At 36.7% G+C, this 25,618-nt stretch overlaps 1 protein-coding gene and 1 long non-coding RNA gene across 4 annotated transcripts; both read right to left on the bottom strand.

Annotated features, from left to right (window-relative positions):
- Positions 1–6,865: 6,865 nt before the first annotated feature.
- LOC136220723 (alkane hydroxylase MAH1-like) lies at positions 6,866–8,391 on the bottom strand. The gene has a single exon (XM_066008514.1). It carries the CDS (start codon positions 8,389–8,391, stop codon positions 6,895–6,897), a length of 1,497 nt encoding a protein of 498 aa, XP_065864586.1. The 3' UTR covers positions 6,866–6,894.
- Positions 8,392–12,543: 4,152 nt separating this feature from the next.
- Positions 12,544–16,958, bottom strand: LOC136220722 (uncharacterized). 3 transcript variants are annotated; one of them, XR_010684690.1, is made up of 7 exons: positions 16,713–16,958; positions 16,295–16,370; positions 14,079–14,644; positions 13,912–13,978; positions 13,640–13,732; positions 12,914–13,051; positions 12,544–12,828 (listed from the first exon to the last, which is right to left on the bottom strand). It is a non-coding gene; the product is annotated as an uncharacterized lncRNA (long non-coding RNA). The 3 variants fall into 3 exon arrangements; XR_010684691.1 differs by having other exon boundaries at positions 12,908–13,051; positions 14,165–14,644; XR_010684689.1 differs by having other exon boundaries at positions 14,165–14,644.
- Between the last annotated feature and the right edge of the window lie 8,660 nt (positions 16,959–25,618).

The following is a 25,618-nucleotide window of genomic DNA, read 5'->3' as shown; positions in this document are numbered from 1 at the left end:
AAGAGATGAAAAAAGTATGAAACGAGTACAAAGAATGTTTTAAGAAAATCTAAACATATCCCTACCAAGGGCATTATCTCTAGCAAGAAGGGAGCAGAAGTCTGGAAGGGTATTCCACATTTGTAAATCTGGTACGCCCGCTTATTTTTACCATTTTTCCCCGCAAATGCATATCAAAGTTGAAAATTTGGATATTTCTAAAATATCGCCAACATAATCTAAATCATATGTCAATCAATTATAAACTAAAATTTACACGTAAAAACTATATATTTCAATTTATACTTTAAATCATAATTAAGGACTTAATTGATAAAATTCTCAATTTTAAAAGACACTTCATATATAACTTAGAATTTCACTTTATGCTTTCAAACAGAAAGATGCACAAATAATTTTTTTAATTTTATATACTTTTATCAGACTATGTTTAGTCATCAGACCATATTAGTAATTCTAAACGAAACCATCAGACTCGAGACACTGCTAGAAATACGTTTGTACCAATTAACTTGTTCTGAATCTACAAGTCACCCTCCTCTTAACAAGAACTCACCCTCGTCTTAATTTTCATCACTCTCATGTCTCTCGTGTAGTATATATATATTGTTCTTCCAATTTTTTTATTTATTTTCCCTATTCCTTAGGTGTAATTCCATTTGTTTTCCTTATATATCCTATAAACTCTCTTTAAAAATAGTATATCTCTTTTAACAAATAATGTCTCATTTTCTTATGTAAGACATATATTTTTCTTTGTATCATTATGTAAGGATACATGTTTTTGTTGTGTCATTATGTAAGTATATATACATGTTCAAGATGCATGCTTCCTACATATTTCACATTTATATGATTTATATGAATGTCCTGTGTTTAGTTTAAATGAACCTCATTCTACATATACTTTATCTACATATTTATTTTCAATTGAGCAATTGAGCAATCTAACTATAATAAATAAATGGGTCCTGATATTTACAGCCCTAAGGGCTGTAAATAAAAACCCATAAATTACTATTATTAGTGTTAATTTGGGTTTTCTAGATAATCTTATAATAACATTTATTGATACTTTATTAAATATTCATAAAAACTAGTAAATTAATTATATTTCCAATACAAATAAATGCTTTAGAATTAAGATTTTTATTTGATTTTATTGAAAACATATGAAGAATTAATGCTTATATACAACTCTTAGGGTTGCATATATCATTTGCCTAAATAATAATCCCTTTTGTTGTGCGGATTTAACGAAAGATAAATAATAAACAATCGAAATACACAGATTTACGTGGTTCACCAACGTTGTGTTGGCTAGTCCACGGGCAGAAGGAGAATAGTATTATTAGGAGGCAGAAATCAGATTACTTAATTAGGTTTACATAATGGGGTATTTATAATACCCAATTTAACCTAATCCCACTAGGAACCCATGATCCCAATCCAACTAGGAACCCATGATCCTAATCCAACTAGGAATCTGAAACCCAATACTACTTTGAATAGGAAACAAGATATACTGATTCAAGGTATTACGACAAATCTCCACCTTGACTTGAATCCTCCTGAAAACATAACAGATGCACCCATGACAGTGCCAGATGAACAGACTTCTCCCTCTGCCTCATAGTTGCCCACAGGCAACTAGTAATCTCTGATGTTTAGCAAGTTCAAACAGTGTTGAAACTTGCTCTGTGGAACAGGCTTAGTAAAAATGTGAGCAGGATTGTCGGCAGTGCCAACCTTCTTCACCTTTAACCTCTTCTCACTTCTCAGAAAATGATACCTCGCATCTATATGCTTTGTCCTCTCATGATGAACCTGATCCTTGGCTAAACAGATTGCACTCAAACTGTCACAATACACTGTACCCTGATCATGATGTAGACCAAGATCACTAACCAGTTCTTTAAGCCAAATCCCCTCATTAACAGCTTCAGTTAGTGCCATATACTCTGCTTCCGTAGTAGACAAAGTCACTGTAGGCTGCAAAGTAGCTTTCCAACTGACAACTGAACCGCCAAGAGTGAAAACATAACCAGGCATAGATCTTCTACTGTCAACATCTCTAGCATAATCAGAGTCTGAAAAACCTGTCACCAAACACTCTATATGACCTCCATAAATGAGACCAACGTCAGATGTAGCTTTTAAGTACCGAAAGATCCTCTTCACAGCTTGCCAATGCTCCTTGCCAGGTTCTCCCATAAACCTGCTAACAACACTAACAGACTGTGCAAGATCAGATCTAGTGCAGACCATTGCATACATCAAGCTTCCTACTGCACTAGCATAAGGAACTCGAGACATGTACTCCTTTTCTTCAGCAGACTTAGGTGCAAAAGCAATAGACAAATGTACACTTGCAGCACTAGGAGTATCTATGACTTTACGGTAGACAAAGTCACTGTAGGCTGCAAAGTAGCTTTCCAACTGACAACTGAACCGCCAAGAGTGAAAACATAACCAGTCATAGATCTTCTACTGTCAACATCTCCAGCATAATCAGAGTCTGAAAAACCTATCACCAAACACTCTATATCACCTCCATAAATGAGACCAACGTCAGATGTACCTTTTAAGTACCGAAAGATCCTCTTCACAGCTTGCCAATGCTCCTTGCCAGGTTCTCCCATAAACCTGCTAACAACACTAACAGACTGTGCAAGATCAGATCTAGTGCAGACCATTGCATACATCAAGCTTCCTACTGCACTAGCATAAGGAACTCGAGACATGTACTCCTTCTCTTCAGCAGACTTAGGTGCAAAAGCAATAGACAAATGTGCACTTACAGCACTAGGAGTATCTATGACTTTGCGGTAGACATGCCAAATCTTGACAGGATCTTCTGAATATAGCCCTTCTGTAACAGAAAAAGTTTCCTTTTGCTTCTGTCCCTAGAAATCTCTATTCCCAGAATTTTTCGAGCTGCACCCAAGTCCTTCATCTCAAACTCTGTGCTGAGAAGACCCTTCAACTTCTAAATGTCATGCTTCTTCCTTGCAGCTATTAACATGTCATCTATATATAACACCAGAAAGATAAAAGACTCATCTTCGAGTTTATTGTAATAGATACAACAATCATATGGGTTCCTGGTGTAGCTCAGCTGCATCATCTAGCTATCAAATCTCTTATACCACTGCCTAAGAGACTGCTTAAGTCCATACAATGATTTCTTCAACTTGCAGACATAATTCTCCTTTCCAGGAATCTGGAAACCATCTAGTTGGGTCATGTATATCTATTCCTCTAAATCTCCATGCAGAAAGGCTGTCTTTACATCAAGTTGCTCAAGCTCCAGATCCTGATGTGTAACTATAGCTAGCAACACTTTAATAGAGGTGTGTCTGACTACGGGTGAGAATATCTCATTATAATCCACTCCTTCTCTCTGATTGAAGCCTCTAGCAACAACTCTAGCCTTATACTTGACTCCCTCTGCAGGTGATATCCCTTCCTTCATCTTGAGAACCCACTTGCAAGTTATAATCTTTCTCCCTAGAGGTGGTGTGACTAAATCCCATGTCTGATTCTTGTGAAGGGACTCCATCTCATCTCCCATAGCAGCAAGCCATTTCTCAGAATCGCTGCTTGAAATAGCTTCTTTATAAGTTGATGGTTCACGAGTGTCCACCTCTTCAGCAACCTGTAGTGCATAGCCCACCATGTCCTCAAAACCATACCTCTTAGGTGGCCCAACTCCAACCCTTCTTGGTCGGTCTTGAGCTAAGCTACGATGTGTAGCTTCAGATGGTTGAGAAACTAATGGTGTAGATTTTGGTAGCTCTATTTCTGCTTCTAAATCTTATTCCTTCAAGCCACTCTCACTCTGTATGACCTAAAGCTCCACCTGTTTATCAAAGCTATCAGTTTCTGTTGCAGTTGTAGGCTTCACAATGGGTCTAAGCACAGATTTTTCATCAAAGACTACATTTCTGCTCAGAATGACCCTTTTCTCTGATGGAGACCAGATCCTGAAGCCTTTAACTCCATCTCCATAGCCTACAAACACTCCCTTCTTGGCTCTTGGCTCTAGCTTACCCTCATTAACATGACAGTAAACTGTGCATCCAAAAGCTTTCAAATTTGAGTAATCAGCAACCTTTCTTGACCATATTTCTGTAGGCGTCTTGAGTTGTATACCGGTGTGTGGTCCGCGGTTAATCAGATAACATGTTGTGTTCACCGCTTCAGCCCAGAATCTTCTATCTAACCCAGCGTTAGAGAGCATGCACCTCGCCCTCTCCATTAATGTCTGGTTCATTCGTTCAGCTACACCATTCTGTTGCGGTGTATTCCTGACTGTGTGATGCCGAGCAATCCCTTCATCCTTACAGAACTGATCAAACTCAGACGAGCAGAATTCCAGACCATTATCAGTTCGCAACCTCTTTATCTTCTTTCCTGTTTGGTTTTCCGCCAATGCTTTCCACTGATTGAAATTCTTGAAAGCTTCACTTTTATGCTTCATCATGATGACCCAAGTCATCCTTGAATAATCATCAATCAGAGACATAAAATATCTATGACCTCCCAAAGACTCAACTCGAGTTGGACCCCAACAATCAGAGTGGATGTAATCAAGTGTGCCTTTTGTTATGTGAATAGCCTTGGGAAACTTGCTGCGATGTAGTTTCCCAAAGACACAGTGTTCACAAAACTCCAGACTCTTGACCTTATGACCACCAAGAAGATCATCCTTTGATAGAATCTGCATCCCTTTTTCACCCATATGACCAAGTCTCATATGCCATAGCTTTGTCATATCTTCCTGGTGAATCTCTGACGATGCAATATCAGCTGAACCTGTAATAGTGGAACCTTGCAGGAAATACAAAGTACCATGCTTCACACCTTTCAGAATCACATCAGAACCTTTACAAACATGCAGAACCCCATCTTTTCCTGACCAGTTGAGACCCCTGTTGTCTAGCAGACTCAGAGATATCAGATTCTTCGTCATCAACGGAACATATCTGACTTCGTTCAATGTGCAGAACGTACCATCATGTGTCCTCAACTTGATCGAGCCTATTCCAACTGCCTTGCAGACATGACTATTAGGCATTGAAAAGCTACCTCCATCTACCTGCTTATAAGTTAAAAACCACTTTCTCCTTGGACAAATATGATAAGATGCTCCAGAATCAAGAACCCACACATCAGAGTGATGAGTGTGTCCATCAGCAACTAGAGCAATATCATTTTCAGAGTTGCTGTCGCCATCTGCTACAGAAGTAGAACCTGGTTGATTTTATGATTTCTTCTTCTTCTTTGGACAATCAGTTTTCCAATGTCCTTTCTCCTTACAGTAATTACAGGTGTCGTCTGGGTTGGGACCCTTTGAGAATGGCTTCTTAGACTTCTTATTTCCACCGTTTCCCTTTCCCTTACTGCCTCTCGCAAACAGTCTAGAGGCCTGATTATCTATACCTGTATTGTTCGCCTTATGGCGCAACTCCCTGCTATGAAGAGACGATCTAACTTCTTCCAGAGTCACAGAATCTTTACCAACAATAAATGATTGAACAAAATTCTCATATGAAAGCGGTAAAGACACCAATAGAATCAAAGCTACATCTCCATCTTCAATTTTCACATCAATATTTCATAATTCTAGTAATAATGTGTTCAATTGATATAAGTGATCCCTGAGTTGCGTACCTTCCTGCATTCACAGGACAAATAGACGTTGTTTCAGAAGAAGTTTGTTTGTTAGAGATTTTGTCATGTATAGGCTCTCTAACTTCATCCACAGAGCAGCAGTAGTCTCTTCGTCTGAGACCTCAGCGATGACGTCATCTACGAGGCACAACATAATTGTCGAATGTGCCTTTTTTTTCAGAATCGCCATATCAGATGTGACTTCTCCCATTACCTTCTTCAACGGCGTCCACAGACCTTGTTGTTTTAACAAAGCCTGCATCTTGATCTGCCATAGACTGAAACTATTTCTCCCAGTAAACTTTTCGATTTTCACGTTCATCGCAGACATCTTTCTCTCCAGAAAACAAAACCCCGATCGGAAACCGAAAGCTCTGATACCAGTTTGTTGTGCGGATTTAACGAAAGATAAATAATAAACAATCGAAAAACACAGATTTACGTGGTTCACCAACGTTGTGTTGGCTAGTCCACGGGCAGAAGGAGAATAGTATTATTAGGAGGCAGAAATCAGATTACTTAATTAGGTTTACATAATGGGGTATTTATAATACCCAATCTAACCTAATCCAACTAGGAACCCATGATCCCAATCCAACTAGGAACCCATGATCCTAATCCAACTAGGAATCTGAAACCTAACACTACTCCGAATAGGAAACAAGATATACTGATTCAAGACATTACGACACCTTTTTTATTCAATTTCTTTTTAAAAACAATTTAATCAATAGCTAATGAAAATAAGTTAATTTAAACTAATAAATTAGAACACATATTTTGTATGACCAATAGCTAATAAATGATGATATATGTTTGTTTACATATAAACTCCAACTTAATTTCAAACTTATTTCATTCATAGTATAAAAAAAATTAAAGATCATAAATTTTAGATACGAACATGATAATGACAAGCACACACATGTCATTCTTACTCTCTCTCTATAACTAATAATAACAACTTAAAGGAAACCACAAAAGACACCAAAACCCTAACTTCAATTAACAAAATGTAAAACTAAAAATGAAAGTTGAATTCACTTATTAGAGGTAAACGGTCCTTACAATATATAAGAAAATTACTTTTATTAAACTAACAAATATTGTTATTTCATTTATTTAATACACATATACTTCTCAAGAACAAGCTTAGTACATAAACTATATATTATCACTAAAGCTTATTAATTTATTCTGTGTTTCATTCTTCTTTCCTTAATAAGCATGTCTTTTGAAAAATCTAACCTTCAAACCATTTTTTGGGTGAAGAACTATAGAACTAGATGGCAAAACATTCTGATCTTCAATGAAGTGAAGAGAATAATTCCACAAGATTGCACAAACAACTGATTTTATCTGCAACAAGCCCAAATTTTTACCCAAACAAGTTCTTGGTCCAGCATTGAATGCTATAAACTTGTACGAAGGTTGATGTTTGATTCCTCCGCTCTCCGAAATCCATCTCTCCGGCTTGAATTCTAAGCAATCTTCACCCCATATTTCCTTCATTCTTCCCATTGCATACAAAGAATACACAATCTTTGTATTTTTAGAGATATGATGACCACTCGGGAGAATATCTGATTCAATCGACACTTTCCGTTCAAACGGTATCGACGGATAAAATCTTAGAGCCTCACATACAACTCCATGTAGATAAACAAGTTGCTCCATTTTTTCAAAATTGAAAAATCTCAATTTGTCATCATTATTATCACTCCCAAAATGATGTTCCATCTCTTCCAAGATCTTTTTTTGTGAAGATGGGTTTGTTGAAATTAGCCAAAATGTCCAGAAAAGAGCAGCACTTGTTGTATCTCTTCCTGCAACCATAAGATTCACAACCATATCTCTTATAAACTTGCTTGATAGATTCTGTTTCTGACCTTCCACCTGCAGAAAATATGTTAACATATCGAATTCGTTAATGTTTTTCTCTTTTTGTTGGTTTGTTTGAATGCAATTCTCCACAAAATTATCAAAAGTATGGCATGCTTTTCTCATCTTCTTCTCTTCTCCAATCTGTAACCATCTCTGGAGCTTCCAAATAACACCAGGAACAATATTGCGATATAAGAAAACTTGTGTAATATCGTCAAAGGCATTCGCAGGAGCACTTGGGGATTCCATGGACAAATTCTTAGGATCCATACCAAACAATAAAATACAGATATGATCAAAAGTAAAACTTTGAAACACGTCTTTTAAATCTACCTCATTTCCCAATTTGCAGGCATTATCCAAAAGAGAGAATAAACATTCTGAAATTTTTTGGTGCAAAGAGGTGTGTACGGCAAGCTCAAACCTCTTGTCTTTGAACAAAGAATGAATCATATTCCTTTGAATTATCCAGCTATCAGAATCGACGGTGAAAATGCCATCTCCGACATAATCGAAGATTTGGTTGAAGTCAGGGCCTTTAGGATAATTAGAGAAGTTTTTGCTGAAAGTGTGATGAACATTCATGGGATCACTAGTGACGAGAAAGTCCATGGAGGAGAACCATGGACCTTTAAAAACAAATGTTCCATTATTTTGTTGAAGAACAGCAGCTGTGAAATCGTGGATTTGAGATGCATTATAGAGAAGTCCAGGGATCATACCGACCACAGGCCAGTCTGTGAGTAGTGAGTTTCTGGTAGACCACCATAGCCAAACAAGAACAATCGAAACAAAAGCTACTGCCATTCCAAAGTACACAACTATAGCCATTTCTAGTGAATGTGTTAATTATAGGTTGCTTATGATTTTATAAGTTCCAATGCCTCTATATATTTATAGTGCTTTTTTTTTATATTCTAAAAACCCGATCGAAAATCAAACCGGATTAACAAGGTTAATGTGTTCAATCGATTGATTGACATTTGTTAAATATCTTACTAGAAGTTGTACTACAACCCGAATTATTAAATGGCATTCAAAGTAAATGCTCCAATAACAGTAAATTCAATGATATATATTGTCACTATTAGTATTAGTATATAATTAAGCAGTACTCAAAGTAAATGGTCCTAACATTATTATGGTTTTCCATCCACTTCTATGGGTATGCTACAATGTATTTGCCTAATTCAAGCCCAACAGTTAATGTTTTTTGGAAGTTAGATATCGTGTACTATAAGGAAAAAATGCCATCATCTATGTAAAAATTCGTCGGTTAGATAATCGGTATAAAAAATTAAAATACATTTGTAAAAATATATTTCTTAATTAGTATTCCTTCGTTTAAGGGTATTTGTTTACTTATTTTTTCATCGTGTACGTCCTTTCATATTAAATATGGAAGTTTTAAGTGATTGATTAGGTAATTACTATGTTGGAAAGTAATTTTAATTTTAATTCTATATAAATAAATAGTATAGGTTATATTTTAGTATATAGTTAAAAATAAAATGAAATAAAAATTATAAAAACAGAAAAGAAAAAGAATAAACTTCAAAAAGAAATAAACACATGAGAATAAAACGGCTGCTATTTTTTTAGCAATCCCAAACATCCATCTTTGACTAGATTTTTTTAGTATTCACTTTTGAAAATTCAGGTTACAAGCTTTCCAAATATTACTCATGGATGGACATCAAATGGACCTGTAACGAAGAAGTTATGAATTTTCCAATATTATTGCAGAAACACAAAAGGAAAAATGGAGCAAAATTGGGGCTGGTAGTTTCTAGCCTTGTTTCAGCCATTATCTTCATGTTTCTACCAATATTTTTCTTCTCTAAATCTCAATTAAAGTAATCTGTAAGAGGTTCAGTATTTTTAGGAGCTAGCTTGAGGAATGGATGTTCACATTAGGAGAAATTATACGGTGTGCCCAACTCAGAATCTGAGGTGGTATGCCAGAGCCAATTAAATAAGGACACTTGTCAAATAGTTTATAATTTTTACATTAGTTATTAAACTCAGGTAAAACAGTGAGATTAGATTTTTACTCGTCCCTTCCCTCTTATCTTATGCAAACAAATAAATGCTCTCAACCCATCTCTCCATATCTCGCAAAAAACTACCCGCGATTACTTCTCAGTTCGTCATTTTCCGGCTACCACCACTGCTCCCTTCATTTTCCTGTGGTAATCGCCGTGTCAAGCAAACTCCCACGGTGGTTATTCTAGGTGCGATCCAAATCGAGTTCTGCAGATGATGACAGATTCATCACCGGACAAATGAAATTTTCTCCTCGGAACGATCAAAATTGATATGGATTTTTAATCAAGAACTATATAAATACAGTCGAAACAAGAAACTAATTCAAATCACTTGTGTTCTGCACAGAAAAAAATTCAAATGCTAAGGTCCACTCAATGAAAGGGCAATTAACGTTTTAATTAAAATAATGATTAATTAATTCAATTGGATTGGACTTGCAACAATGGTTTAACTTTATAAACCATAATACCCAGCCACTCATTCCATTAAAAATAAATATTTACAGGAGATTGTATATTCAGAGCAGAAAAAGGGAGCGGAAAGAAACAAAGGACCGGCGGCACAAAAAATAAAACCTATTGCATAAGAGGGAAGGGACTAGTAAAAAGCTAATCTTACTGATTTACCTGAGTTTAATAACTAATATAAAAATTATATACTATTTGACAAGTGTCCTTATTTAATTGGCTCTGGCATACCACCTCAGATTCTGAGTTGGTATGCCAGGCACACCGTATAATTTCTCCCAAAGTAGCTATAAATAGAGCTTTTGTTCTTCTTTTCAATGGTCATCACATCACCAACTAAAACGAAAATGATTTTGTTTGTCAACCTAGATTTCGAGTGAATGAATAATCAATCGGAGTATGAAGCCTTGATTATTGGACTCGAGATTTTAATTGATTTCAGAGCCGAAGAAGTCAAAAATTTTGGAAATTCGCAATTGGTGATTCGACATTTGACAGAAGAAAGTCAACCAGTCCATCGTTGATTCCATAGTTTGCATTTACGTTGCAATTATTGGAGGAATTTGATGATATTGAGCTCGGGCATATTCCTAGAAGTGATAATTGGGAAGCGGATGAGCTTGCACAAATTTCTACGAGGATGGGAATTCCAAAAGAGATTATGTACAAAATGATTCTCATCAAGCGTCAAAGCCATCCATCAATCTCCGAAAGAAAGATCTAGCTCGAGTCATTTAACATTGATGTTAATTTGGCTCAAGAATGGAGAAAGTCATTCATCTATTATCTCAAAATTCGTCCGATAAAATGAAATATTCACTTCGTGTGCAAAGCTCAGAATTATATGGTTTTGGGGCGTGATTTGCATCGGAAGAGCTATGATGGAATGCTCATGAAGTGCCCTAGTCTCCCAATATCGATGGAGGTAATAAAGTAAGTCCACAAAGGAGTATGCAGTGCACATCAATCGGAAAGGAGAATGTGGCTCACCAATAGGCACGATTATTTTTGGCCTACGACCTTAGAAGAATGTATGACATATGCAAAAGGTTGCAAGAAATGTCAAATGTACATTTCAAGGAATTCTGAAAGTTCAGGTTGCAAGTTTTCCAAAGACTACACATAGGCATTAGACAGACCTGTAGCGAAAGAGTTATGAATTTACAAAGATTGCTATAGAAACAAAAAAGGAAAACAGAACAAAATTGGGGCTCCTAGTTTTTAGGCTTGTTCCAGCCACTATCTTCAAGTTTCTGCCCACGTTTTTGCTTCTCCAAACCTGCAATGAAGTAATGTGTATGAGGTTGACTGTTTTTAGAAGCTAGCATGAGTAATGGGTTTCCAAATTGGCTATAAATCGAGCTTGTGTTCTTCAATCAAAACAACCAATAAAAATCAAAATCAAACAATCAAACAATCTATCAACAATTAAACTCTCGTCAATTTCAAGTCTACTATCTTCAATTCCAGGTTCAAGTTTATCTCCTTCTATTTTCAATTCTCAATGTTAGCTCAAAAGCTTAGTAAATTTCATACCTTTCTATAATTGTTTCTCCCATTCCAATCGATATAACACTACAAAAAAAGGGTATCTTACGACAATTTTTTAAGGACGCTAAACGAAATGTGTCCCTACATTTTCTAACTTAACCACACTCTTTTATTTGTGTCAGTTTCTATTTTCACTTAATGACGCTTTTATGAATTTGTTGGCATTTTAAAAATTTAACTACACTTTTGAAAAAAGCATCGGTATTTTTAAAAAAGTAAAGACAGTTTTGATTTTGTGTCTACAAAAATGTCCGGACTAAAGGACATATTTTTATTTATTTACATATCTAAAATTTACCAACAATTTTTATTTGTGTTGTCTTTTATAATAAAGACATATTTAATTTTTTGTTGGCATTTTTTAATATTTAACTACAAATTAAAAAAATGTGTTGTTATGTCTTTTTTAAAAATTGATGTTGCAAGTCGGGTATCACTACAAAACAAGTGGTCTATTACGACGCTAAAATTTATGGTTTAACGACATTTTTCGGTGTCTCTAAATGTTTATCCACGTTTTTCAAAGCGTCGTCATAAGCGTCATTAAATGGCATGTCGTTAAATTTAACGACGCAAAAGACATTGTGTAGGTAAATTCAATCTGATGACATACCTCATACAAATGTCGTCATGTTTCCAACGCTTACATTTTTAGCGTCGTAATTTTTTTAATATTATTGATTTTCAATTTTAGAAATTCCCACTACGTTTTAATAAAGCGTCGCAAAATAAACGACACATGATATTTGTTATGTTGTTATTTCGCTTCAGAAAATATTAATAGTGTCTTTAATACCACGACACTTTAATTTAAAAGCGTCTCCAAATTGACAACATTTAAATTCATTGCATCTCAAATTCAATGATATTTTGCAGCTGAAATATCAACTCTAAAATTGCATATTATTATGTCCTTGATATAACAATTTTCATAAATAAGAGTCTCGAATGAATGTTACAACAGTTTTATTGAAAAACATCTCTATGAGATTTGACTTAATAAAGGTACATAATAAACAATTTTTTCCTCACTATCTCAATAGAAAATAATATTTAACACGATACTGCAATTGATTTTGTCAAACTTAGTTATATAGTCTCTAAGTTTATCTCAATAATGCGTGGACAACATCAATAGTAGCCCCATGGGGTCTATATCTTCAAGCAAAGCTTCCATTTGAACACGAATTTTATCAACAATCTGAAATACCACAATTGGATGAGTTAAGCATATAAACTGCTCCTTCAAAATTGTAAATGCAGCTTAAGGATAAACATACTTATACCATGCCATTTAAATTGTTGCCCAACAACTCCAAATGCATATATTCTGGCATACTTTACATCCAAATTTTGATCAGAACCAAGAGTAACAGGGTAAGAAATATATGGGCAGAAGCAACTTTTGCATCAACATATGTCACCTGTTAAGAGAATGAAGTCTGACAGTAAATAAAATAAAGAAAAATTAAATATAAAAATATAAAAAGTAAACCAAAGCTAGCATCAAATAATGGTTAAAGAAGATGAGTAACTCACTAAGACTTTCAACTAATATGTGGCATTGATCTACATTATGAAGAAATTGAGATACTAGACAAAGAAAAGAAACAAAATCCATTGATGTTAATAGGGATAAGGTACCAAAATAGGCCTATTGTTTTTGGGGAAGTATCAATTTAGGCTCCACGTACAAAATAGCATCAATATAGGCTTAACGTTTAAAAAATGGTATCAATTTAGGCCTCGATAACAGAACGAGACACGTCATTGATATTACTCCGTTAAGTTCTGTCATCGAGGCCTAAATTCATACCATTTTTTAAACGTTAAGCCTATATTGATGTTATTTTGTACGTGGAGCCTAAATTGATACTTGTCTAAAAATCATAAACCTATTTTGGTATCTTATCCCATGTTAATACATTACTAACTTTTCAGCTTATTAAGACATTTCATCTAACAAAATAGCAACATAACAAGCAGAAAATATGATTCAAACAGATATATACCTGAGAGAGTATAAAAGGGCCTCCTTGGAACTAAAACAGATGCTCACTGTTCATCAAATTAACAATTTTTTCAATGAACCTTTGCATTTCCCTCTGCAACAACAACATGTTAAGATCTTCTTAGAACTATGTTATAGAGTGAAAACCCCAAGAATTTCAACTAATTTCTAATTGATCTTATAAGTGCAATGAAGGAAGAAAAAGAAAACCTTGAAAGGCTCATATAATTTCTAATTAATCTTATAAAAGCAACTAAGGAAAAAAAAGAAAACCTTGAAAGGCTCATTGTGTGTTCGAAATCTGATGCCTCGGACATATTTTGACCAAACTGGAAATCCTCTGCAAATAGGAATAAATTTAGCATCCATAAGATTAACCAAATTTCAAAAGGGGAAAACAGAGTCATTGTAGATCTAGAGAAAAAGTAAATGGTTAGTACCCAAAATTCTATTCTACACAAATATAAGGTCCAACTCAAAGATAAGCATAAAGGCTCGCTTTCTGTTCTAACTTTAGTAATCTCACCAGATCATATCTCCCTTCAAAATTGTACTATTAGTGATCTGCATAGCATCATATCGAGGGAATTAATGCTTGAAAATCTCACATACACAACATCAAGTCCATAAATTGTCCCACTCATAAATGGTCTTCCTATTAATTATCCACCAAATTTCAAGATCATAAGGTTCAATGTTGCAAAAAGAGAATATGAACACTGAAATATATAGATTTTATCAAGTACAAGAGAATAAATGAGATTAAGAAAAATTGTCAAGGGCCACATTATATGTTATGGCATAAGACAAGAGAAGAGGAGATGTTACCAAAAATATTAACAGATTGAGAAGGAAGAGGCCAAAATCGTTTAGAGCTTTCTTATCAATGGTGGAAGTGACAATGAGCCCTAAACTGGAACCAACCTATTTTATAAACCCAAAATGCAGCATTCACACAAGGTTCTCAAACTCGCCTTGCATGGACTGCTCTGCCATAGCCACCAACCTAACAAACACGACAAACACCTTAGCCACCAATGAGGGTCATAGTACTGATAGAAAAATGACGAGGTGTTTAACATCTATGGATCACAGATTTCTGGTAGTGCAGCAAAGCATTTCAGATTTTTGCATCCTAATGAGAAATGACAAATTTTATTAAATAGAAGTAAAGGAACTTAACTCAAGCTGTGACAATCATACATAGATTTGATAGCCAGTATAAAGTAAGATCAGATTGTTGAATTTTCCTAGTAAATAGAATCTGAAGTCCAAAAAACGTATGGCTCGCAATACATAGATAGAAATAGCATGTAACTCAGTATTGTGTCAACCATTATGAACAACAAACTTGCGTGAGACAAGAAACTGATGTTTGAACCATAGGAAGGGTTGAAATCAGTTTGACTACCAATATTCAATTATCTGTCAAAAAGTAAGTTGTTTAAATAGTAGTGACATCATATAAATGCAATCACTTTGTCAACAATATATTCTATATCAACAGAGTACTTAACAATAACATTGAATACAAAATTATAACAGATATGCCAACTTTTATTATCAGATAACCCAGGGCCGATCTTGAGGTTTTAGAGGCCCAGGGGCGAGTTACTAATTGGGGCTCTAATAAATAAGTACAAGTAAGAAATAAAGTATAAAAGTCAATTGTATAAAAGAATATTACTTAAAAATGACATTTTTTTTTTACATTTAACAAACAATCTAATAAAAACATTTCATAATAAAAAAAACATTTTATATTCCTTTAAGTACTCAATTGCTTATACAAAATGATGTCTATGAGCATTTCTAAATACAAATTTTTCAAATTTAATAGATTATGAAATAGTTCTAATAGATTTTATGTTCTTCAGGACACAGAGTCTGATAACAAAAAAATGAAAAATCAAATCTGAAAATCATTTCACTTAATGGGCTTTAGCGGATAAGTTCTTGAAATTGGAAGATTTTGATGCGTTTCTCCCAAATTGTCTTTGAAGACCAAATAAATTAGAATATGATAGAGTTTTGCAAAGACGGAAGAGATAAATTAGAAATTTTGTTAGGAATAATGGGTGAGAGAGATAATTATGGAAAGACTCTGAGATAAATTAGGGAATTGATGTTCAACATTTTTATTAAGAAATTTGGAAAGAATGTGAGATAAATTAGAGAATTTGGAAACACTACTTAGTAACCGATGCCCATGTTTTTAATCAAGTATACTTTCTTTTTGAATTTAATCTAATGACAAGATTTTTAATTTGGAACGAATCTTATAACAATGTTTTAATCGAAGTATATTTTCTTTTTGAATTTAATCAAATATAGTCTAAAAGCCTATAATAGTACCATAAATTACTATAATTGGGCCCCTTTCATTCCTGGGCCTGGGCAGACGCCCCTCCTGCCCATGCTCAGGGACGGGCCTGAGATAACCTAGCAGGTAAAAGAGCGAATCTGTATTAGGGTAGAAAAATGCATTTTGTTCTCTGAAGTAAGAAAATTATTCTAATAGGGACAAAAAAAATAAGCATATTGTAGCATAAATCTGATACTACTAAGGTTTCAAGAAAATAAGATGAAGTATCACACGTGAAGGGGATAAGGTGCTACATCTAGAGGGGAGACTGAAGTGGTTTTGGTGGCTTACTTATATAAGACTGCTGCACTATCATGTTGCTGCTTCAGGTTCCCAAACCCAAAATGCTCCGGATGCAATTTTAGTCCTGAGAAAAATCACATTTACATAGAAATAAGCAGTCAAAAAGATAAAAATTCAATAAGAATGATATTGCTAAAGAAAAAGAGGCAGCAATTTAAACATATAACTCATATAGAAGTTCTACCATTGTTATCAAGAAAAGGACCTTTCGATCGTACCTATCTGCATATATTTAACTATTAAGGTAACCTGATTCAAGTTCTAATGTCAATTAACTGTAGAAAACGCTACCAGTCACAAATTCAATATTAACGCCTCTCATTCATTGTTGCAACAGAAACCACAGAGGATGACCAAATATTCCAATAATTAGAGCAGATGAGATTGAAGAGGGAAGGGAGCTTACCAATTATTGTTTGATTGGATTGGAGTAAGACACTAGAGGTTGACGATAACCATATGTAATCAGAGTAAGGAGTGATCTCCAAAGCTAATCAATTAGAGAGGTGAGAGAGAGATGGAGAAACTACGTTCGTGAAGTTAAGAGATTAGAGGGATAGAAATTAGGTCGTCGTGACAGTGAAGAGGGAAGAGAGAGGTGAGGTAGATAGATAAATTAGCGAAGTAAAGCGAGATAAAAAAAATGTTTTGAAGCTTTTGCAATCTGCTTGTGCACTTGGGTAAGTATACTACACTACACCTATATTAAAAACAAATGACAAATATTTGTTTGGTTGAAGTTTTAGAATTAGTTTTTGTTCTCGAAGGTTTTATGTGATTCTGTGGTATGTCAATATGCTAAATGAAATGAGTGATATGCATATTTGATAACTTACATGTTTAGTCCTTAAACTAGTAATGCTTTATAGAAGTACTCTTATCATTGCTTGATCCTTCTTAAAACTGCTCAAATATGCCTGGTTCAGTCCAATATGTTTTCTTTTATGTGTATTAATACTTTATATAAACTAAGTCTAACTGGCTTTTAATTTCTTTTCATTTTGCAGTATTCCATTTCTCTGGGCGGAGTTATAAGCAGTGAAAGAATAATGTCTATCACACAATCAATGAGAATAACAATATAAAAGGGACAAGCTTTGAATACTTTATAGCATATATAAGAGATTCGTAAGTGAATCAATGTTTTGGGTGGGGAATATGTATGGTGTGAGTGAGATGAATGAAACTTTGGACCATTGTATTATGGCTATTTAATTGGGTGGCTGGTCATTATGGCTATTTAAATTGATATTTTTTTTATTGAAACCATTGTATTATTTCAAATTTAATCTATATATATATATATATATACAATAAAACTAGTTGATATAAAAAAATAATATATAAATAAAGTTGATATAAAAAAATAATATATAAATAAAGTTGATATAAAAAAATAATATATAAATAAAATTCTCTTATGTGACAATAATTAAAATAATAAATACATTGTTATTTAATAAATTTTCGTCCAATTGTAATGAGTAATTTTGATTTCAAAATCATCTCAAAAATTCTTGGAGATCGACTTGCAGTTATTGGAGCAATGATTGTCTCTCCCAACCAGTATGGTTTCCTTAAAGGTAGAAGCCACCAGTGCATTGCCTTAGCTTCTCAGGGAGTTAATATGCTTGACAGAAAAAAATTTGGTGGTCACATGACCTTAAAAATTGATATTCGTAAGGTTTTTTATGCTTTAGATTGGAACTTCCTCTTGGCTGTATTGGACTTTTATGGGTTTTCTCTCACTTTCAGAGATTGGATCCTAAACATTCTAGCATCTGCTCATATATCTGTGATGATTAACGGTTCTCCAAAGGATTACTTTTCTTGTTCTAGAGGGGTTAGACAAGGGGACCCTCTCTCCTCTTCTATTTGACATTGCTGAGGACTTTTGCTCTCATTGGCTTGCTAAGATGGTGAGGAAGGGTACTTATTCTCCTATGTATTATTCTGGTGGAAATTCTTTTCCCTCTCTGACATGCTCATTTTTGGAGTGGCATCCTTGAGCAATTTGCATGCGCTCAATAATTTCTTCCTGCTATATGGACATATCTCCGGTCAGCAGGTTAGTTGGGACAAATCTGCTGTCTTTTTTGGTTCTCAGGTGAGTCCCCCGAGGAGGGTTCATCTTGCTCACTGTCTTGGCATCCGTCTGGAGTCTCTCCCCTTCAGTTACTTAGGAGTCCCTCTATTTAAAGGAGCTCCAAGAGCTTGTTATCTCCGCAGCCTTGCAGACAAATTTCTCTCTCAATTTAGCAAGTGGAAAAGTAGCTCTCTCTCCTTTGCAGGGCGTTTAACTCTAATTAAATTTGCTATTACTGGTTCTCTGGTTCACTCATTCTTGATCTATAAGTGGCCAGTGGGTTTGTTGAATAAGCTCAATAGAAGTGTTAGGAATTTCCTTTGGACGGGTTGTGTTGACCAGAGGAAGTCAATCACGGTTCCCTGGCAAACTTGTTGAAAAAGTTTGGAGGATGGAGGTTTGGGCATTAAGGACTTTAGGATCTTTAACCAGGCTCTCTTGGGTAAGATGTGTTGGGAATTAATTCAAGGCACCAGTCTTGCTATTTCTCTGATGAAGTCTAGATTTCTGGATGTCTCTGGTTTGCCTAAAGCTTCCATTGCTCCGGCCTCAATTTGGTGTTCTTGTAAGTTTGTTTATTCATCCATTTGGGACCAGACTTTTTGGTGGATTGGCCAGTCTTCAAAGCTCAATTTCTGGACAGATAGGTAGATCATTCCATCGGTGGCCGACAAATTGGGTCTTGATCATCAGGATAAGCGTTCACGCTTTAATCCTGTTGATGATTTTTTGGTTAATTCGGAGTGGCTTGACTTAGGCACTCTTCCTTTGGTTGTTCAAGACAGTATTCGATCTATTCACAGTGGTAGAGATGATCTTGATTTCTGCGCTTGGTAGCCCTCTACGAAGCGTATTTTCTCTGCCAAAGAGTACTATTTGATTATCAGTCCTAGTTCCTCTTCGGTGGACTGGTATAAATTTGTTTGGAATGCTCACACTCCCCCTTCTCGTTCCTTCACTTTCTGCAGAGTTTTGCATGGCCGGGTTCCGACTCACAACCTCATGTAGCATCTTGGATTCTCATTTGCCTCTCGTTGTGTTCTATGTGGTAGGGATGCTGAGTCCATTAACCACCTATTCATTAGCTGTTCTTTTGCAGATTCTCTTTGGAGGGCCCTTGAGTTTCACTTTGACTGCTCTTTGCCTCGTTATTCACAATTCATCCACTTCTTCAGCTCTCTCTGTAGCATTCATTTTGGCTCACATGTGTCGATGATCTGGCGTGTTGCCACTATCACTTGCATCTGGTTAATCTGGCATTGCAGGAATGAAGCAATCTTTAAGGAAGTTTCTCCTTCTATTCAGCACTCAAAGATCACCCTCTTTCGAATGATTCGAGAGTCCTTTGCCACTTCTAAAGGTTTTTGCTCTTCACGGAGAGATTATGTTATCTTATCCCATCTTTTGGCTTCTCCTAGGCCGCCTCCGGCTCCCAATATTTTTTGGTAATAAATAAAAATTGTAACAAAATCGTAATTGTGACAAAATAAAATTGAAATTCAGTATATATTAGTTACAATAATTGTTTGTTATAAATTTGTATTTGTGATAATTAAATATTGTAGCATATATGAAATAGTAACAAGTTAAAGTTGTCACCGTATTTCATGTTTTGTGATAACACAATAAACTTGTATCTGATATACAATTGTTATAATATAAAAATAGTGTTACAAATTTATATCTATGACAATTTTAATTGTCACAAATATTTTTTTGTGGCAACTAAGTAAGATTGTGACACGGCCTCAGTTTTAATCAAAAGATAATGTGTGACAATATACTATGTTTGTGACAATATTTTCTGTTCCAGTTACTGTTGGCCCAAAAAATAAATAAATTTTATTTTATGTATATACGATACTTGGGTGTCGATTTTAGGATATAGTTTATACTTTGCCTAGAAAATAATAAATGATAAAATAAAAAAAATGAAAATATATTCGTAACTCACCTCGAACACACGGGGCGTGCATCCTCATACGCGGGGCGTATACCAGCCATCCGAAGACGTTCCGCTTCAGAGACTCTACTACGCGGGACGTACCTTCCTATACACCATGCGTAAAGCGCACCAACAAGGCGTTTCAGGATCAGGAGCACAAACACGCGGGGCGTGCATCCTCATACGCGGGGCATATACCTGCCATCCGAAGACGTTCCGCTTCAGAGACTCCACTACACGGGACGTACCTTCCTCTATGCCACGCGTAAACGTCATCGACAAGACGCACCAAGCTCAAGAGCCACACTACGCAGGGCGTAGCCAGATATACGCGGGGCGTGCTCTCTCTCTCTCTTGGCAAGCAGTTAATGGCAATTAAAGGAAGTTGAGGTAGTTGATGAGGTGGCAAGTTAGTGGGAGAGAATTTCAAGGGGTAGTTGATGAACAATTACCAAAATACCACTGAACAATTACCAAAACGCCATTCCAAAAAACTATAAATAGACCCCCTCCCCTTCATAAAAAATCACTCATTCAACACACAAAACCTCATCTCAAAGCTCCAATGCTTAGTCTCTAGTTTCTTTTGTTCTTAGTTCTTCAAGTTCTTCAAGTTCTTCAAGTTCTTCCTTTCGTTCTTCATTTCTCTTAGTTTCAATTCCTTCTTTAGCTCTCCTTTAGCATCAATTCAATTTCAATAGCCTCTTTTCAAGTTTTTCAATTCAATTTAGCATTCCTAAGCTCTTAATTTGCTCAATTCTTAGCTAGAACTCTGTTTCCAAATTAATTTTCCAGATTCGTCCAGTTATTTTCAACTCCCAATTTCGTCTACTTATAGTCCGTTTTAGCCTTCGATCCCTTATAGAATTTTGTTCTTGACGTCCCAAAGTTAAATTTAGCCTATTTACTCGTCCAATTCTGTGTTCTTAAGCATCCAAACGAGCCTACCGAAGTTGAAGATTGAATCTGCCCCATTTGCCTACTATACGTTTAGTCATTGCCAATAGCACATACCGTATGGGCCCGACCGGCTGCAGCTCTCCGAGGACCTCGCACCAACACCAAAATTCAACATCAATCCGAGATAGCTATTGCGGCTACGAGTTTGTTGTTGAATTTCAATTTATTTTATCGCATTTCAATTCTTCGTATTGATTTGTTTATTCTAATTCAATTGATTACCTATATGTTTAATATAGAGATTTCTCAATTATAATTCATTTCATTTTAATGCTTACTTTGAACACATGTATTCCAACACTCATTCATATCAATAAATACCATTTTTCCCAAAATCTCGTGTCAATTTTGCACTTTAATTTCCTTTAATTTTCCGTCTTCAATTTGTACGCTTAGCTTAAATAAAAATAATCAATCTAGCAAAGTTTCTATAACGGCGCTAGAGACCCAAGGGGGACTTTTTCAATCCTTGCGTCCCTTGCCAATCGCTTCGATTTAGAATTCATGTTTTCGGCGCACAATTTCACAAACGTAACCGTTTTTCATAATTGAGAAATAATTTCTCTGGCACGCCCGCACCCTAACCACACGAGACAATGTTGAAATTAGCATATTTCAAAAATATCGCTAACAATTTTTGGCACGCCCAGTGGGACCTTTATTTAAGCTTTGCCAAAAAAATTCAATACCCTTTTGCATTTAAACACGACTCATGTTTTTTTCCTCGCCCCACTTTACCTTACCAAAATTTATTAGCTGACGCTAACAATTTTTGGCACGCCCAGTGGGACCTATGTTTTAGGCTTTTGCCAAAAATTCCAATACCTTTTTTTCTAACATGTCCAAATTTTTCACAACACTCTGTTTTTCACTTGTTTTTTCGCCCCACTTCACTTACCAAAATTTATTAGCTAAAGCTAACAATTTTTGGCACGCCCAGTGGGACCTTTTTGTTTTTTTTTTAGGCTACCAAAAATTTTAAAAGCCCGTTTCTTTTCATACCACGTATGTATTTTTCATTCAGTTTTTAAACTACTTGTTTTTCATGCTTTGCTTTTATTCCATCAATAAGTGTTTATTTATTTTCTTGTTCTTTCTTTCTCAACACTAGATTATTAACTCGATTTCATCATTTTTATCTATAACTACTCACGAAGGATGCCTCCTAGGAAGAACACCGGGAAAGATCCAATTCCATCGGACTCCGAAGAGAGTCAAAATCAAAACCAAGACCGTAACAATGAGTCCGGAATGCCCGAAGGCTTTGTGGCCGAGACTGTGAGTCATAGTCGCGATACAAACCAACAACCACCTCAAGGCCCGCCCATATTCGACTTGGCACCATTTATAGCAAATATGGAGAAGCAAATCAACCAATTTCTACATGGGTTTTCACAATCCATGAGAGAGAATCATGAGGCTATATACAGCGCAATGCAAGCTAGCAACGAGGCCATGTTTAAAGCTAACAGCGAGGCGATAAACGATTCCAACAAGGTTCCGGCCCTCGAGGAGAGGATTGTCGATTTAACCGGAGAAATCGGCAAAATCCCAGAAAAATGTGCCGAGCTTTTCTCACAAAAGTCAAGATCCCAAGGATCGGCAAGCAATGGAAAAGGAACGCGGATCTCAGGTGCCAGTGAAAGGTATACCCCTCCACCAATCCGGGAAGAAAACCTCAGGTTCAATGAGCGCGGCGATAGGATCAGCCCAGAACCCGTTCAAGTCCCACCACCTCAACAATAGTTTAGGTCTCATACTGGGCCTAGTAACCATGTTGAACATTACGAGGAGAGCTATACTCGTAACTCGAGGGGCAATAGGAGAGGAAGCAGCTTTCACCCACAACGGACGACGCACACACGCGTGGAACCCACCAACAACGTAGGAGAGGCCCAACGCATAAAGAACATCGTCCAAGAGATTTATGGGCCAGCCGTGAAGGAGGTGTATCGACCCGAATTCTAAAAACCGTACCCACGGCAGTATGACCAACTCTATCCCTTACCTCACAATTTTAGAGTCCCTGATTTCACTTTATTTTCAGGAGAGGAAGGGCAATCCACCGTAGAACATGTGGCACGCTTCACCTTTCAGTCCAGTGGTGTGAGCATGGATACGAACTTCGACATGTTGCGCCTGCGACTATTCCCAGGATCATTAACAGGACCGGCGTTCTCCTGGTATGCCACTTTGCCATCAGGGTCCATTCACGTATGGGAGCAAATGGAAAGGCTCTTCCAGAACCAATTCTACCGGACGGAGCCTGAAGTTTATGTGGCGGAACTGTCCCGAATGACGCAGCGACATGGGGAACCAGTTGAAATTTTATCAACCGATTCAAAAAGATGCGACATCGATGTCGAATCAATATCCCCGAGGTCGAATTCGTAAAGATTTCCCAACGTGGACTAGAATTCGAGAACCGGAAGAAATTTCAGGGGATTGATTTTCACGACTATTATGAGTTGGTGGCCAAGGTTTCGGAGTATGAGGAACTGATGAGAGAAGATCATCGACGCAAGAAGAACTCGATGGGAAGCTATCAAGGGGATGTACAAACACATGAGGTAGCCATCACCGATTTAACAAACACCGGATCTCGAACATGTCCCTTGTTGTTAGAAAATCCAAAAACACCAGAGGTAGTCAAAAGGAATCCGACCACCCAATATACTTTTGACGTCTCAAAGACGGAAGAGATTTTCGATTACTTGTTAAAAGAAAAGTTCATCACGTTACCGCCTAGACACGTGATCCCATCCAAAGATGAAATACGCGGAAGAGATTATTGTAAGTATCACGACAACTGGAGCCATAATACTCAGGCTTGTTTTGGTTTTAGAAATGCCGTGCAGGATAGGATTAACCGCGGGATACTCCAATTCCCGGAGAAGAAGGAAAGCATGCTGATCGACGATGACCCATTCCCAGTAGCCAACATGATCAATGCCACTTCGCTAGTGTGGGGGGGCAAAGGAAAGCAACGTTGCGACCTAAAGACCTGGCAGATATGGGTACCAAAAGCGATACGGTCTAAGTTGGAGGAAAGTTCAAGGCAATCACAAAATACAAAGAAAAGAGATGTGCAACAACAACAACAACGACCACGTTTTGTGACACCTTCGAGCACGTTGCCCATCTATCAATGGCAATTGAATAGCCACAAGAAGTTCACAAGGCCTCTCTCCAAAAACGCGAAAAGAAGATTAAGGAAAAGAGAGGTAGAAAAGAGAAATGATCGAAAGGAATCATCTAGCGCCAACTCTAATGATGCGAAAGGAGGAGGAAAAAACCAAGAGAAAACCCTCCAGATCCGGGTTGGAGATTTCATCATACGGATAGAGTGTGCAGCTACCTCTTTAATCTTACCTTCGGGTTTTAGAGGGGAAGACACCAAGGAGGAAGTCCCCAGACTCAAGAATAAGGAGCAAGAAGACACGATACCGAGCGCATCGAGTGAAGAGGGTATGAAGAGGGTTTATTTTGACAAGCCCACTCCAAGGATGACCCGCCATATTAAACCTTTATACGTCAAGGCTCACGTAGATGGCAAACCAATCTCCAGAGTGCTCATCGACAATGGATCAGCCGCTAACATCATGCCGATGAAGATGGTCCTAGCCTTAGGAAAATCGGAGGAAGATATAATCTCGTCAGAGGTGTCAGTTTCATCCTTGACAGGAGAAATTGCGAAGACATATGGTGTCCTTCCTTTGGAGCTCACCGTTGGCTCTCACACCGCCATGGCTGCTTTCTTCGTGGTAAATTCAACTGCGAGCTATCAGGCGCTTTTAGGGACAGATTGGATTCATTCCAACTCATGCATCCCCTCATCATTACACCAACTCCTTCTATTTTGGAAGGGAGACGAGGTGGAAGTTGTTCGGGCAAACGAGAAGCCATTCGAAGCTTATTCTGATATGGTCGAAGCCAGACTCTACGAGGAATCTGTTGGCCCAATCCGAGTTGGGTCCAATCATAAAGAGCAATCATGTGGCGAAGAGATTAAGAACATCCTAAAGCCAACGGCAATCGTGCCTCGCCGAAGGCCAGGCCGTAATGAACCGATTATTGAAGAAATTCCATGATTAACACAAAATCGGGAAAAGAAGCGGTAGCTTCAGCCGCTATATCAAAACCGAATGCCCAATAACTAGCGGAGAAACTGTACCAAGAAAACGACATGAGGGTCTCAGAAGTCGAAACCCCTAAAGGAATAACAGAACTGAATCCTCAAGGAGAAGAAATCCAACTACAAGATCTGAAGAGGGCAAACCCAAAGTTAGAAGATGAAGGTTCCATGGCAGTCGATCCTTTG

This window comes from Euphorbia lathyris, chromosome 2 (assembly GCF_963576675.1).
Source record: "Euphorbia lathyris chromosome 2, ddEupLath1.1, whole genome shotgun sequence".
Taxonomy (NCBI): domain Eukaryota; kingdom Viridiplantae; phylum Streptophyta; class Magnoliopsida; order Malpighiales; family Euphorbiaceae; genus Euphorbia; species Euphorbia lathyris.
Note: the sequence above shows the minus strand (reverse complement) of the source record. Positions and strands in the feature narration are given on the sequence as shown.

Coding starts and splice junctions, on each gene's coding strand:
- LOC136220723 (XM_066008514.1), bottom strand. CDS start 8,391: ATGGCTATAGTTGTGTACTTTGGAATGGCAGTAGCTTTTGTTTCGATT.